A 13,384-nucleotide genomic window follows, 5' to 3' on the forward strand; every position below is an offset into this window, starting at 1 on the left:
AACTCCGCCCTTGTTAGCGTTTCGCGACAGTGAGAGAACTCTCCCAGCCATAAGTAACTCTTGCATGGACTTGTCGCAGCAAGAACTCCCCATCACAGCCTACTTTGCGCGAGGTAAGAAGGACAAGAAAGAGGCAGAATTTACCAAGAAGAGGAAACTCGTAGCGGCTGCGGACGACAGGGGAGGTTCAGCGAAGCGGGGGAAGCGGGCAGTCTCCCCTAATGTGCATACGAGTGCTCAGGGAAGCGCTAAACGGGCAAAGAAACTTGGGAAGCAAACAAAGTTTCCTACTTCCAAGTCTCCCGTCGCATCGGCCTCTGGTCGGAGAGAAAGAGCATTACCTCCCGGACCATCCGACGATGTAGTGGTCATTGACTCGTCGCCCTTGCGACCGGTTGCGAGCAGCTCTCGCTCATCAAAGGCCAACTCGAACGCTGTTTCTCGTAGAATAACTACACCAAGTTTTTCCATGAGCAAGAGACCTGTACATCTCGCGAGTAATGCAGAACAGTCTCTAGCCACTCCTCCCCCAACGAACCAGACGAAGAAGCGGACGGTGAAAGTAGCTAGCACTGCGGTAGTTCGGCCTCTCCCACCGAGGACTACCGTCGCCGCCATCACTCCCGCCATTGCGGCTTTACCTACTCCAGAGACTAACGTGCGGAAACCGAGCAATACGCATGCACCATCCGGTTTGCGCACATTTATCGGCACGTCATCGCCGTGCAGAACCAAGCATGGGTCCGATACTCATGAACCATCCAGCCCGTCTCTAGCTTCTCCGCCTCTCATTATGAAACTCCCTGTCCCAATAGACAATGACTTAGACACTCCCTCAACGGAACGCACGGGTGGCTCCAATGGCATACAGCAGGCAATAGACCCTGACGACCCTTTTACCTGTGCGTCCCGAGACAAAGAGGTGTACAAAGTCCATGCGGTCCCTGTGTCCCCTCCAACATCTAAAGAATCACCTCCTGCTTATCCCAACATAATCGAAGAACTTGTCCCATCTTCGCAAAGTCAATATTTGCTTGCGTTAGACGCGACGCCGAGTCGCAAACGGATAGCGAAGCCTGTGTCGATCACGAACTACGAGCCTGTGCCAAGCTCACAGTCACAGGAGGAGGGAGCCATGACCATGGCATCTTTGCCCGGAGACTTGCTAGACAAGTTGTCTTTGGCAAGGTAAGAAAAACATTGTCTATGTTGCACTTTGTTACTTACCAGCAACCCCCAGCACCGATTTCCCAACGCCACGTCCCATTACGCACGTCGCCCATTTCAATCGTAGCGAGCGTAAGCGGCCGCACCAGTTTACCCTTGGGTCAAGTCCCGCCACGTCGCCTGTTTGTTCACCGTCAAAAGGGTTCTCTCGTTCATTCCTGGCAACCAAATCTCCAATAAATAGAGCCTCATTTGTTGCATCGCCGTCTCGTAGTCCTTTGAAGCCTACTTCACGTCGCAGTGTGGACAAGACCTCTCCCCTTAAGAAGCCTGTGGAGCGTACAGAGTCTATGGTGAATGTTCTCCCCGCTCAGGAGGATGACTCTGTCACAGAGCCGGAGTCAGAACCAGAAGTAGTTAAACCTCAGGCTGTTCAAGACGATGACTCCGAAACGGAGCCAGAATCAGAAGTTCCGGTCAGACTCCCAGCAGAGATCGCGAATCGTAAACCGCAAGACGTGGCTAAGCTGCCTCGAGCGACTTTACCTAAAGCCAGCATCCCGCATGCAAGTACATCGTCCCAACACTCACCCTACAGAAAGCGGCAAACGCCTGATTCGTCATACGCTTCCTCGGTGGTCGATTTAATGCAGGAGGGCGCTGGAATGAGTGTTCCAGTGTCACGCAGATGTTTTTTATTACCTTCAAGAACTCCACCGCCGGTGGTGAGAGATTTTCTCGAGATGTTCCAGGACGATAGCAGTTACCCTGATGATTTCCCGGAGTCCCTGCGTTAGAGAAGAAGATCGAATCTTAATTAGAAGAGCACATAGCAGTCGTTGGATCATGGACAAGGACGTTGGTTGGATTACTTATGCATCAGTGTTATTGTCCGGTATACAAGTTCAGTAGTCTACGAAGTCCATTGGGTCGATAGGCTGTCACTCCTGATAGTCTCAGGCTAAACGTGCGAGTCCAACGTGACAATGGAAGATCTTTCCTTCATGACAATCGAAGCTTCGTCCTTGGCCTTTGGAGTGATAGAGGACATGGTAGGCTGAAGGGTAACCTCTGAATCGGTGGTGGCAGGCAAACCCGAGCGTTCCCGTTGAATCTCATTCGCACTTCTCTGAGCCTTCTCGCGTGCAGGACCTTCATCGTCCATAACCTTGTCGCCGAACACCTCACCGAGCTCCTCCAAGGTGTGATGTGCGGTCTCGGGGTAGATGAACCAGACAACAGCAAGAGAAATGATGCAGAAACCAACGAGGACGAAGTAGTATCCTGCTTTGATGGCGTCGAAAAGTGGGGGGGTGATGAATGCGACGATGAAGTTGAACAGCCAGTTGGTGCCCGTGCTGAGCGACATGCCCTTGGCGCGAGCGCGGAGAGGGAATATTTCAGCACCAAGAAGCCAGGGGCCGGGACCCCAGGTGGCACCGAAGAAGAATAGGTACAGACAAACACCTAGAGGGGACGAAATTCAGCGCATGTTTAGCTTGCGAGTAACATAAAACAAACCAAAGAAGATAGCGTCAGCAGCAGGAAGCCGGCCGGCTCCTACAGGAAGACTATCCGCATAGTATTGGAGACCACCGACAATAGAAAGCGACGCAGCCAGTGCACAGCTTCCGAGGAGCAAGAACACCCGGCGTCCAAATTTGTCGATCAAAAACATCGCCGGAATAGTCCCGGAGCAGTAGATCAGAGCACAAGCACCGGAGTAGAGCAAAGCGCGGGAGATCGTGAAGCCAGCACGCGTGAGGTTAGATGGTAAGAAGTACAAGATGGCGTTAATCCCGTTGAGCTGAGCGAACATCTGGCAGGTGATGCCGACGACGCATCGACGAGTGTATTGCGTGAAGAGTTGACGCCAGGAGGCTTGACCCATGCGTTCCTCAAACTCGACAGCACCGACGATCTCAGCATAGGTAGCCAGGATTTTTGGGTCTGAGACATTTCCAGCGCCATGCAAGTCTGCGAGAGTAACCAAAGCTTCCTTCTGGAAGCCATTCTGGGCCAGCCAACGAGGTGTCTCGGGAAGGAAAAAGGTCCAGACGATGAGAACAGCTGCAACAGCAGCTTGAACGATGTAAGGGCCACGCCATGAGATCTCAGAAGGCATGGCGAAGTAGAAGCCGTATCCGACCCACGCGGAAACAGCGTAACCGATGTTAAGGCAGATGTACTCGATACCGACGAAGAGACCGCGAGCATGATCAGGGGCAATTTCGCACTGCAAAATTGGGACAGTCATTGAGAGTATTCCGACACCTAATCCCTGAATACATCGACCAGCGATGAGGGCACCGAGGTTTGGAGCAAAGACCTGAATGAGAGCGGCAATGAAGTACATGATGCCTCCGATACGGACGGACATGCGCCTGCCAAGAATATCACAGAGGTAGGCAGCGATGAATGAAGCCAACAACGCCGTCAGGTTGAGACAAGAGACGGTGATAGCTATAAAAAAGGGGGGGGGTGATTGAGTGTCTTGAAGATGAGATGAAAAACGGGTCAAACCTTGTAGGAAGGGATCCACGCCGGTCTGGCCAGCTTGGATTTGTGCCATCGTAACCTCCTTGCCAAACATTCGGTGGATAAAAGAGGGTTGAACCTGAGCCGCCGCGATACTGCCTTGACCATAGCCGAACATGGCGTCGCCGAGAGATGCAAGAGCGGATGACATGTAAAGTAAAGGCCTCCCGACCATCCATTGCGGATAACGAGCAGTATAGGTCTTGGGACGCAGGGAGATGAAGAGCGCCATTGTCAAAATAAAGCGAGAGTAAATAAATGTAGTGAAAAGGCAACCTGCACCTGTTGGATAGAAAGTGAATGAGAAACGAGCTGTCAGTAAAATTGTGAGGGGTTTATATGGACCAGGCTGGTTGGAAACATAGGATGACGCACTGGACTCAGATGTCTCAGACTAATCATGCGTTCTAAATAGAATCAACACGAATGTTATATATTGAGCATACGATTATAATATAGTCCGACGAGCTGCGGCGCTGGCTGCTCATGACTGTGAGGGTAGGAATCCGAATAAGATTTGTTGGATCGGCAATCAGTAGTTACCTGGATATAAATAGCTGCTTAATCTTATCTACTAGCTTGAACCTAATACGTAGCAATCTGATAATGAACGAGTCAACCTTCATTTTGAACTACAACCAACCAAGTCATGCCCGGACGCCTTGCAAACAAAGTAATGTACACAGATACCTGCAACTTGACAGACCGCTGATGGAAAATCCGAATCTAGTCTGCCCTCATCACCGGAGCCGGCTCGTGAGTCTGCTCGAACAAATCGCAATGTCTGATCTTAAATGCGATCGCAGTGGTATCGGTCTTGAGTCGTCCCTGCTTTTTGCTCAGGAAGGCGCCAATGTCTTGCTTGTCGACATTAATATAGCAGCTGCGCAGAAAGGCGCTGCGATTATCCAGCAACGTTTCCCGAATGTGAAAGCACTGGCCGTTCACGCTGATGTCGGGAAGGAGGATGACATCAAATCAGCAGTTGATCGCGCTGTTGCAGAATTTGGTAGATTGGATGTCATGGTAGGGATTAATTATCCGCGCGGTTTCAGCGAGTCTCAATAAATCCACAGTTCAACAATGCAGGTATCATGCACCCAGCAGACGATCACGCTCTCAACACCGAGGAGAAGATCTGGGATTTGACAATGCAGATCAACGTGAAAGGCGTTTGGTGGGGCTGTAAGTATGCTATTATGGCCATGCGACAAAATCCTGTCGACGAGGACAAGGGCCTTCACGTCGGGGGCTCCATCATTAACACAGCGAGCTTCGTCGCGATCATGGGTGCCGCTACCCCACAATTGGCATGTACGTGAACACACTACGTGATTTTTTTTCTCTGAAAAAATGACGATTTCCCTTGTCCTTCAGATACTGCGTCCAAGGTAGGTACAATAGTCGTCCGCTGAGGTACGATAGTTTGACAGGATGTCAGGGCGCTGTGTTGTCCATGACCCGAGAGCTCGCGATGGTGCATGCGAGAGAAGGAATTCGGCTGAACTCTCTTTGCCCGTAAGCAGAACTGGTACTTGCATTTTTGCATGCTGACCATGGTACTGACAGTGGACCGCTGAAGACACGTCAGTGCACAACATGTCTACAGAAAAATCAATGTTGCTGACATATAATGATATGAAGCTCTTTTGATGGATTTCCTCGACACTCCAGAAAAGAAGGAACGTCGGCTCGTTCACCTCCCCATGGGTCGTTTTGGTGAGGCCGTCGAACTAGCTAAGGGTGCATTGTTCCGTACGTTTTGATTTTAATGCTGCTAGTACGTTGATCTGATTCTACTGTCGCATACGCAGTTGCAAGCGATGACAGCAGTTATATGACCGTATGTCTCCCTCCAACTAGTGCGACATTCTTGCTTAACGCCATGTCAATAGGGCACTGATTTCAAGGTCGACGGAGGCCTCACTTCGTGCTATGTCACACCCATTGGAGAACCAGCGCTTCAGCCTCCCGTCAGTCTCATTTGAAGAGTGGATCAATGCCAATATGCAGTGAGAGTTCGAAAGCACGGGGAGAGAGTGAAATGAATGGTAAACATAGCGATGGAAATACCCATGTATGATACAAGACGATGGTGAACTATGAGAAGCCCCAGAACCTCCACAGGCCAGGAATAAAAGGATTAATGAGGTCTGACAGCACCTCCGATGTCGCTGAACAACTGGCAGAAAGATATACAACATGAAAATAGATCCGTGACAAAGCTCTCGTCATCGATCAAATTAACTGGACTTCTTGTCGGCAAGACGTCTCTTTTCGCCTTGTTCCTTTCTTATTTTGGCAATCTCAATCCCAACATCGTTTTGCAGCTGCTTGTGCAGGTCGGGACGATATCCGAGCATGAACAACAATTCCAGGTGCACGAAGAAAGGTGCGAGTACCAAGGCTGGAAAGGATGATTAGTGACTGATACACATGAATTAAATACGAAACATATAACGCACCACCAAGAATGTTATCCAGAAGGGCTGGAGCACGACCCTCAGCAAGTCCATGCCCAAGGAACTGCGCAATCCATGAGACGACTTGAACGATGATCGCGTCTCGAATGCCATCAGGGCGAGATGCATAGGCTGTTGCGGTCAGCAATGACACCACCATTTGCGGTGCGTACAACAGCTAGAACTAGTGTCAAATGGTGCCACATCTACGGCATGAGCGACTCACTGCAGCGATCGGTTCAAGGATGAAGTAGTACACGAAGTAGAGAGTGGTGCCCACGGCAGGCGTGTTCATGTCGAATACGAGGTACTCATTGAACGTATAGCGAACCTCCGGCAAGAATGAGGGACTTGGGATGCGAGTCGCCAACACTAGTGCACTCCTGGATCGCAAAAGTGTGGTACATAATCCGTACTCTACGCAATGAGAAGACAACGCACCATAGAAGGGCTGGGACCCCGAAGATGTGAATGAAGACGTTGACTGGATGGGAATGGTAGGAACCATAGAACGCGAGCTATTGAGACGGGCGTCACATAAAGAGTCGATGATGATCTACAATTTGGTACGCACCTGTTTGCGAACGTCGAACAAGGAGGAAGACATGATGGTAGTAGCGAACACCTATTTGAAACTGGGCAACCTCGCATTGGCCCCTGCAGGATCATGTTTATAATAAATCACGCACGGAAGTGACGAATCACATCGCAACGGAACGAGACCCTGCCGGCGGCAGGCACCGGGTTAATGAATCTAAGGAATCTAAGCAAATGGCTTCGCCGGGCAGGGTACAAAAGAAAACTTCCTCGGGCTTCGTCCAATATACACTGCCCGACTTTCCCGTACTTGTGCGACAGATAGCCAGCAAGAGATTCACCTTCACCGGTCAATCGAACTGACAAGAAGGTTTTGAAGACCTGACCATACACTGCCCGAAGTTTCCTAATTCGGACGACGAACAAATGCACTGCCGATCACGTGCTTCTACCGCATCCAAATTGCTTCTACTGAGCCACGACAACGTTAGACAAGCTCTACTCCCACCATGGTTCGCTCAACAATAATAGTTCGCGCAACAGATGCTTTGCCAATGGCAGCAAGCGTGGATGATGAGCAGGTGAGTTTCCTCAACATTTCAATAACTGACGAGGTTTACTTACCCCAACAGACTGAGCAAGCTCTTCAGGAGCACAAGCAACAGTCGAAACTAATTTTTCGACGTATCACACCCAACTCGGAACCGCGGTGTTCCATCGAAAGCGGGCAGTACACGCTGCAGTGAGTGTCTGTTCATGTCTCATTCAGGCTCCGCATACTAAGCCGCCGGCTGGCTATAGCTACCTCCTCGCAGATAATGTCGTGTTTCTCACCATTGCGGACAAATCTTACCCGCGGAAACTGGCTTTCTCGTATTTAGAAGAAATTTCAAAGGAATTCTCCGTATCTTACGGACCCAAAGTCGAGTCTGTACGGAAACCGTATGCCTTTGTCGGGTTTGGTGCGCATCCTAGTGCTCGTATTTTCACCGGGGACTCATTTGCGCTGTATTCAGATACCTTCATGTCCAAAACAGCGCGGCTATATCAGGATACTCGTGCAGCTGATACAGCCGGATCATCAAACTTGGATAAGTTAAACAATGAATTGCAAGACGTCACTCGCATCATGACCAAGAATATGGAGGAGCTTTTATGGAGGGGGGACTCGTTAGACAGTGAGTGTGGAGATCCTCTGAGCTCTTCTTTGATCCCTTGACACTTTACAGGAATGTCGCATCTGTCAACCTCCCTGCGTTCCGAATCGGAGAAGTACCGCAAGGCAGCAAGAAATATAAACATTCAGGCGCTCATACGACAGTACGCACCCTTTGGTGCTGTGGCACTTCTCCTTATCATCGTGTTGTGGTGGCGGTTCTCATGAACTGCATTTGAGTTCCTTCCACGAAGAATTGGACGTCTTTCACCCAGGCAAAGTAATCTATTACCTTTTGCAAGACTTTTGTAATATTGTGCCTCCTCCCATCAGTCCAGTATGACATATCTCCTGTTGCTGTCTGAATCTTGGGGTACACAGCAAATACCATCCTCCTCGTCCCTTCACAATACCGGTCAAGTATGAATGGGACACAATTGACATCGGCGTCAATTTGCACGATCTCGTTCGTACCCTCTTACACCCTCAGTGGTACTGACATAGGTTGCTGAGAGTATCAGATAGTGTCAAGGATGAACCGCCTTACGTTGCTCACCTCTCTCACCGAAAGGAGGTTGTCTGTCATGTTGCAAAGCACCTACAGCAACTTAATGTTTCTACAGGAGTGAGCTTTGTTTTTTTTGGGAGCAATCCGCAAGCAATAGTCGTCATCTCCGTCGTAGCGATTTACCAAAATTTTCGGCGGAGAATTGTGACTATCAGAAGCATCACCGGTTCTCAGCTTTCCGCAAGACTATTCGTTGTCCGCATAAATATTTAATCCCTTCAACAGCTCGGTGGCATGCTCCGTCGTTTTCGATTGACCGGTTGTCTACAAATTGAACACAAATCCCGACACGACTGCGCACGAAGAGGCTTGCACGCCAGGGAAATGGATGTGTGTTGTCCACTTCCGTAAATTGGATGTCACCACTAACTCCTGCACAGTTCCAGTCTTACGGAAAAGGAAGTCAGGTGCTTCCTAGGAGCCGCGTTTCCAGGCAAACTGGCAGTCAAAGTGCATCATTGAATCCTTCCGGGAAGTCGACCACTATTTTCAGAGAACCGTAAGGAGTTGTTTAACATTACCCATTGGTGCTGTCCGCTTACCGGCCGCTTCCTCTTGCGGCTGGAGTGCCAGAAGTTAGAAAGGGAGAATCGTTGTGTAGCACCCTGATACTCAAGAGTCCCATCTCGTGAAGCATCCGTTAATACCGCAGTTGCTGAAACCAAAATCCATCACCAGGGCCAAAGCGGCTTCCTCTCAACGCCAATGTACTAGACTCGGCCGCTGAAAGACCGTAGTTGGCATTCAGTCAGGTGGGGGAAGCAGGATGGTAAGAGGTATCACCTACAAACTCGCGCCGAGGCCTGACGAAATCTGCAGGGAAAATATCTTCCGTAGAAGTGCTCGGTTCGAGTTATGATCATCATCAACTCTCTGCAGCCTGTGAAGGATTTACTCGAAAAGCGTAGCTTTTGTTACTAGCTCGAACCATCCATACATTGTTCTGGGCGGTGACATTATATGACGGAAGATCTCCTCGTTTTCTTGCAACAGGTTCGAAGTGCACCACGGACACATTTACCGTACTATCGGCACCCGATTGATCCTGGAGAAATATCATCTACTCGTCAAACGTCAGGCGTACTGTTTCCTCAAGCATGCTTATCTCACGAGTTCTCTGATCACATACATTGGTCAGTAGGACCTGCTCTGGAACCATACTTGACCTTCCTTGTGTTCAGGACGGCCAGTGCAATTATATCGGTGAGATCACACGGCTACGATGTCAAGGACGAGAAGATTCCTGACGCTGCAATCACCCCACTTCGCGCATACCTACTCGACTTTTCATGCTGTGCGCATTTATCTTCCTTTCTCATCAGCATACCTTGATAGCTGGTAACTAGCGAGGTATCTTCGATCTTGGTTCCCTGGAGCGTCATTCCATATGTGCTGCGCGGCAGAACTTGAAATGGTCAACGAATCGTATGATGTCGAGAAAGCACCACTAACTTACGGCACTACCTCTCGATCTTCCACCGCAACTGATTGCTTGAAGGAAAGGCGTTCAGTGAGAGGCAAAAATCATCGTCAAGTGCGCTGTGCAGACGCTATAAGATTTCCTGAATCGTTCGTGTTCCTGAAATTTGAACGCTGGATGGCGCTTATATAAGGGAAGCTAACATTGTAAGCCGTTTCTGCGATACGATGGCAGAGGAACTGACCTCCGTAAACTATGGTCGCGACTTCCTAGCCACAAGACTTTATCCTGAAATTTGACGAGAAACACAAGTTGCCCACGGCATCTGATAGAGGAACATCTCCCGTATGCAAATGCACTCATGAACTTCGAAGTGTTTCGGGGTTCTCCGTGGTATCAATGAGAAGTAGGCCATCAATACATCAAAGTCCAAGTAATGGCATACATGATTTGCCCTCGGAAGACGTTTATGAACCTATCAGGGATACTTCATTCCCAAAGGGGTGCTGACGGTGACCATTTATACCTCCCAATATCATACATCAATAATGATGGCTAGGCAGATATGCAGATCCTGACGTATACTGAAACCCCTGTGGAGCCAGACCATCGCAGTGTAGACTCGTGACCAGTCCGTCTATCGACGGCTTTCCTCATAGACGGACTGGTCACGAGTCTACTTAGAAACGCTATCCCGCCGAGTTACGCCTTGGATGACAGGGACTTGCCCGGGGTTGAGGAAGCAATAAGAGACACCGCTAAACGTCGTCCCGACATCAAACGCAAAGACAAGCTTGCGGCACGAGCTAGTGAATGCTTGTCGAGGTGGCATGGTTTGGTTGTGTATGATACGGCAAGTAGGACATCTGTTATAAATGATCATCAATGAGCTACATGAGGCCGTGTGGCCCTCGATGCATAAGCACTGCATGCTTCCGTATGCGGGATCATTGAATTAGGCACACAGGAGACTGTGACTCAAGGAAGCCATCACGAATCTCGGAAGAAAGGTATATTACATTGTGCAAAAGGTGAAATCAATGACATGTTGGCAATTCGAAACTAACCCATAGATAGGAGCGTAAAATTACAGCGAGGTGGCTCTAAAGAATGAGTAGACTTCTTCCTGCTCATCATCGTAAATTACCGCTGCTGGAATGCTGTAAATGCAGTCAGAACCATGAAAAAGATACGTCAGGATGTGAACTTGCCGTATTTTCTCCCCCTAAGATGCAGAGGTTAGGCTAGCAGCGTTAACAGGAAACTGATAACTTACCCCGTCTTCCCAGCCGATCACAGCCTTCAATTCTAACAAACCGAAGAGAAGAATGACTTTGATCTCCATGGCATAATACGTGGAACCTTCGGTAGAACGCTTGGGGGTGAGTTTCTGAGCAATTTCCGATGTGTCTGCGCGAATGGTACATAACGTTGAGAATAAACCTAGATTACCCGATAAACATCAGTGTGGGGACAACGATGATTCTTACTTTGCTCTGTATCCATCCATTTCGGTTGGGAGAGGAGGCCCGTGTAGCGAATGATGTCAACTTCGAAGTTGTTGCACGCCGCCTGATTAGACTGTCGGATGGTAAATGTCTCACTGAATTCTTGCTGCTCAGATACACGTGTTCCCTGCTGCGCTTAAGCAACGAATATTCAAAATAAAGTAAAGACCTACCTTAGTCAGTATGGATGAAAATCCGTGAGGCAGAGCGAGATTTCCCGAGTCACTTCGGAAAACTTGCTTTCGTCTGATGCGATGCTCCATATCGGACGGGTTGAATGGGACGCTGCATTTGGTGCCGTACGTGTAACGAGCCAAACAGGACGACACAAGATGATCGATGAAGTACAACACAGCACCATCAGCAACAGCTCGATTACTGAAAGCAGTGTCCGTGAGCTTGAAAATCTATGTCGGTCATCGGTGCTCACCAATGGCTATTTGGTCGACTGAAGCTGATACCAAGTGATTGGAAGTACCTTTGCAACTTTTCGAACATCCAGTCGCTCGCAGCAAAACCTCCGATGAAAAATACAAACTTCGGGTGGAAGGCCGGTCAGCGCTTTTCGCTTGAGTGCAGTAAATGGCCAGCTTACTGTGATCGGAGTGCCTGCGGCTTTTCTCTGGTTTTCAAAAGCTTCGATTATGTTACTGATGGAGGGTTCAAAGAGTGTTGCTACGTCTTGTCTTTTTAGTAGCCACGTGTTAGATATCGAAGGTCGCGAAAGACTGGACTAACAAGACATACCCATTCAATTTAAGTTGACCGCTACGGATATCGCGCTGAGGATCTCTGTCACGGATGGTACCAAATTTGATGTACGACGACTCTTCTGGGTTGCGAAACCTGAGCTTGGTGGTGCTGTCGAAGATGTCTGTCATTCGCTGGACCATATCCGGTGTGCCGAAACGACTGCCGGATAGTTTTTCTGTCAAGTCAATTCAACGATGACGTAGCACGGCAAGTAGGATCATAGTGGCAAACCTTGAAGAAGGCCATGAGCACGACGGGTTACGAATATGGAACCCTGCAGCCGGCCTAAGGAACGAAGAATGAGACGTGGTTCAAGAATTTCACGTCACTTACATTCGGCTGGAGCAATCTCCTTGATGATCAGCGTCGGGGATAAAGTCACAGAATAGGCACTGAGATCGAGGGTCGCTCTTCCTGCATCTATGACGACGACACCTTGGCTTGTCGAGCTATCCTCCTCTTCACCATCTCCAGAGGCCAGGATATTAGTAGTACAGTAAGCCAAGCTCGCTTCTCCCTCGGTTAGCAAATGAACACGGGCCATGCCCTCTTCTGTCCTAGGAACGAGACCGCCGAGGATGGCAGCTAGCCTGATCTGTTTCTGCTGCGGGCCTTCCCAGCCGTTTGGATGGGTAAGGACGAACTCAATGCGGGTCTCGACGGACTGCCAAAGATTAGGTCCTCTTGCTTCTGTCTCCTCGATATAGCTGCGTGCACAACGGAAGAGGTACTGCATGAAGTCGGCGAGCACCTCGACGATATTTTTGCCTCGTGGAAGAGGTGGGATGTCGTTATCAGTGATATTGGAGGTGGCCGGATGCCTGGCCCGCATGTGGAGTTTCCACCTAAATGTTTAACATAGTAAGTTAAACGAACGCGAATGTTAGTATACGCTGGACATACTATTCAAGTTTCACCCATCCTTCTTCCTCAGCCGTTCCGATGATATGCTCCTGTAGAGCTTCAGCACCGATAGCACGGACAGTTCCGCTGGAATCGTAGTAGAGTATGGAAGGTATTTTAGAGTTCCCTCCGCTGTGTTCTTGGGCTGGATATCTGATATTCGCCGCAGTCGACAACAAACCAGGATTGTTGTATCACGAAGACTGACCTGGTAACAGGCTCTATCCTGGGAACTTTTCCAGGGTCGAGTATACAGTAGGAAATCCCACTGCATGTAGTGCCTACGTCGAAGGCAAGAATCAACTTGCGGGATAGTCCACGATACGGCTGAGGGGAAAGCATGTCGGTCAAGTGGCTGATGCGTAACTGGAT

The 13,384-nt window shown here is 49.4% G+C and overlaps 6 protein-coding genes across 6 annotated transcripts; 3 read left to right on the forward strand and 3 right to left on the reverse strand.

Annotated features, from left to right (window-relative positions):
• Nucleotides 1-4: 4 nt before the first annotated feature.
• EDB91DRAFT_1343126 (uncharacterized protein) lies at nucleotides 5-2,172 on the forward strand. The gene is made up of 2 exons (XM_041325775.1): nucleotides 5-1,188; nucleotides 1,241-2,172. Exons 1-2 carry the CDS (start codon nucleotides 65-67, stop codon nucleotides 1,962-1,964), a joined length of 1,848 nt encoding a protein of 615 aa, XP_041183076.1. The 5' UTR covers nucleotides 5-64; the 3' UTR covers nucleotides 1,965-2,172.
• EDB91DRAFT_1215125 (general substrate transporter) lies at nucleotides 2,129-3,937 on the reverse strand (the record flags this gene model as incomplete). Its single annotated transcript, XM_041320811.1, has 3 exons — nucleotides 2,129-2,634; nucleotides 2,689-3,630; nucleotides 3,691-3,937. 3 exons carry the CDS (start codon nucleotides 3,935-3,937, stop codon nucleotides 2,129-2,131), a joined length of 1,695 nt encoding a protein of 564 aa, XP_041183077.1.
• Nucleotides 3,938-4,303: 366 nt separating this feature from the next.
• Nucleotides 4,304-5,791, forward strand: EDB91DRAFT_1099655 (uncharacterized protein). The gene is made up of 10 exons (XM_041317138.1): nucleotides 4,304-4,378; nucleotides 4,436-4,461; nucleotides 4,512-4,731; nucleotides 4,782-5,019; nucleotides 5,083-5,096; nucleotides 5,147-5,223; nucleotides 5,275-5,291; nucleotides 5,350-5,460; nucleotides 5,520-5,548; nucleotides 5,601-5,791. The coding sequence occupies exons 1-10, from the start codon at nucleotides 4,355-4,357 to the stop codon at nucleotides 5,691-5,693; spliced, it is 849 nt and encodes a 282-aa protein (XP_041183078.1). The 5' UTR covers nucleotides 4,304-4,354; the 3' UTR covers nucleotides 5,694-5,791.
• On the reverse strand, nucleotides 5,792-7,006 carry EDB91DRAFT_1099659 (uncharacterized protein). The gene is made up of 6 exons (XM_041317139.1): nucleotides 6,857-7,006; nucleotides 6,742-6,802; nucleotides 6,609-6,685; nucleotides 6,394-6,550; nucleotides 6,171-6,345; nucleotides 5,792-6,112 (listed from the first exon to the last, which is right to left on the reverse strand). Exons 2-6 carry the CDS (start codon nucleotides 6,772-6,774, stop codon nucleotides 5,949-5,951), a joined length of 606 nt encoding a protein of 201 aa, XP_041183079.1. The 5' UTR covers nucleotides 6,775-6,802; nucleotides 6,857-7,006; the 3' UTR covers nucleotides 5,792-5,948.
• Nucleotides 6,857-8,185, forward strand: EDB91DRAFT_415009 (Longin-like domain-containing protein). The gene is made up of 5 exons (XM_041327193.1): nucleotides 6,857-7,285; nucleotides 7,337-7,446; nucleotides 7,506-7,666; nucleotides 7,721-7,882; nucleotides 7,934-8,185. Exons 1-5 carry the CDS (start codon nucleotides 7,214-7,216, stop codon nucleotides 8,086-8,088), a joined length of 660 nt encoding a protein of 219 aa, XP_041183080.1. The 5' UTR covers nucleotides 6,857-7,213; the 3' UTR covers nucleotides 8,089-8,185.
• Nucleotides 8,186-10,935: 2,750 nt separating this feature from the next.
• On the reverse strand, nucleotides 10,936-13,354 carry EDB91DRAFT_1234152 (uncharacterized protein; the record flags this gene model as incomplete). The annotated part of the gene is made up of 10 exons (XM_041321176.1): nucleotides 10,936-11,073; nucleotides 11,125-11,291; nucleotides 11,339-11,483; nucleotides 11,530-11,734; nucleotides 11,787-11,893; nucleotides 11,952-12,042; nucleotides 12,104-12,284; nucleotides 12,341-12,394; nucleotides 12,443-12,954; nucleotides 13,221-13,354. The coding sequence occupies 10 exons, from the start codon at nucleotides 13,352-13,354 to the stop codon at nucleotides 10,936-10,938; spliced, it is 1,734 nt and encodes a 577-aa protein (XP_041183081.1).
• Nucleotides 13,355-13,384: the final 30 nt, after the last annotated feature.

Source organism: Suillus paluster (genome assembly GCF_016628075.1).
Source record: "Suillus paluster strain FC165 chromosome Unknown EDB91scaffold_3, whole genome shotgun sequence".
Taxonomy (NCBI): Eukaryota; Fungi; Basidiomycota; class Agaricomycetes; order Boletales; family Suillaceae; genus Suillus; species Suillus paluster.

What these genes read in the sequence shown, in the direction of transcription:
- EDB91DRAFT_415009 (XM_041327193.1), top strand. Translation starts at nt 7,214, where the DNA reads ATGGTTCGCTCAACAATAATAGTTCGCGCAACAGATGCTTTGCCAATG. An exon ending in AGCGGGCAGTACACGCTGCA is followed by an intron (nt 7,447 to 7,505) that starts GTGAGTGTCTGT and finishes GGCTGGCTATAG; the next exon opens with CTACCTCCTCGCAGATAATG. An exon ending in GAGGGGGGACTCGTTAGACA is followed by an intron (nt 7,883 to 7,933) that starts GTGAGTGTGGAG and finishes GACACTTTACAG; the next exon opens with GAATGTCGCATCTGTCAACC.
- EDB91DRAFT_1099655 (XM_041317138.1), top strand. Translation starts at nt 4,355, where the DNA reads ATGCCCGGACGCCTTGCAAACAAA. An exon ending in CCGGACGCCTTGCAAACAAA is followed by an intron (nt 4,379 to 4,435) that starts GTAATGTACACA and finishes ATCCGAATCTAG; the next exon opens with TCTGCCCTCATCACCGGAGC. An exon ending in ATGACAGCAGTTATATGACC is followed by an intron (nt 5,549 to 5,600) that starts GTATGTCTCCCT and finishes CCATGTCAATAG; the next exon opens with GGCACTGATTTCAAGGTCGA.
- EDB91DRAFT_1343126 (XM_041325775.1), top strand. Translation starts at nt 65, where the DNA reads ATGGACTTGTCGCAGCAAGAACTCCCCATCACAGCCTACTTTGCGCGA. An exon ending in GACAAGTTGTCTTTGGCAAG is followed by an intron (nt 1,189 to 1,240) that starts GTAAGAAAAACA and finishes AGCAACCCCCAG; the next exon opens with CACCGATTTCCCAACGCCAC.
- EDB91DRAFT_1099659 (XM_041317139.1), bottom strand. Translation starts at nt 6,774, where the DNA reads ATGTCTTCCTCCTTGTTCGACGTTCGCAAACAG. An exon ending in GGGGTCCCAGCCCTTCTATG is followed by an intron (nt 6,551 to 6,608) that starts GTGCGTTGTCTT and finishes TTTGCGATCCAG; the next exon opens with GAGTGCACTAGTGTTGGCGA. An exon ending in TCCTTGAACCGATCGCTGCA is followed by an intron (nt 6,346 to 6,393) that starts GTGAGTCGCTCA and finishes CACTAGTTCTAG; the next exon opens with CTGTTGTACGCACCGCAAAT.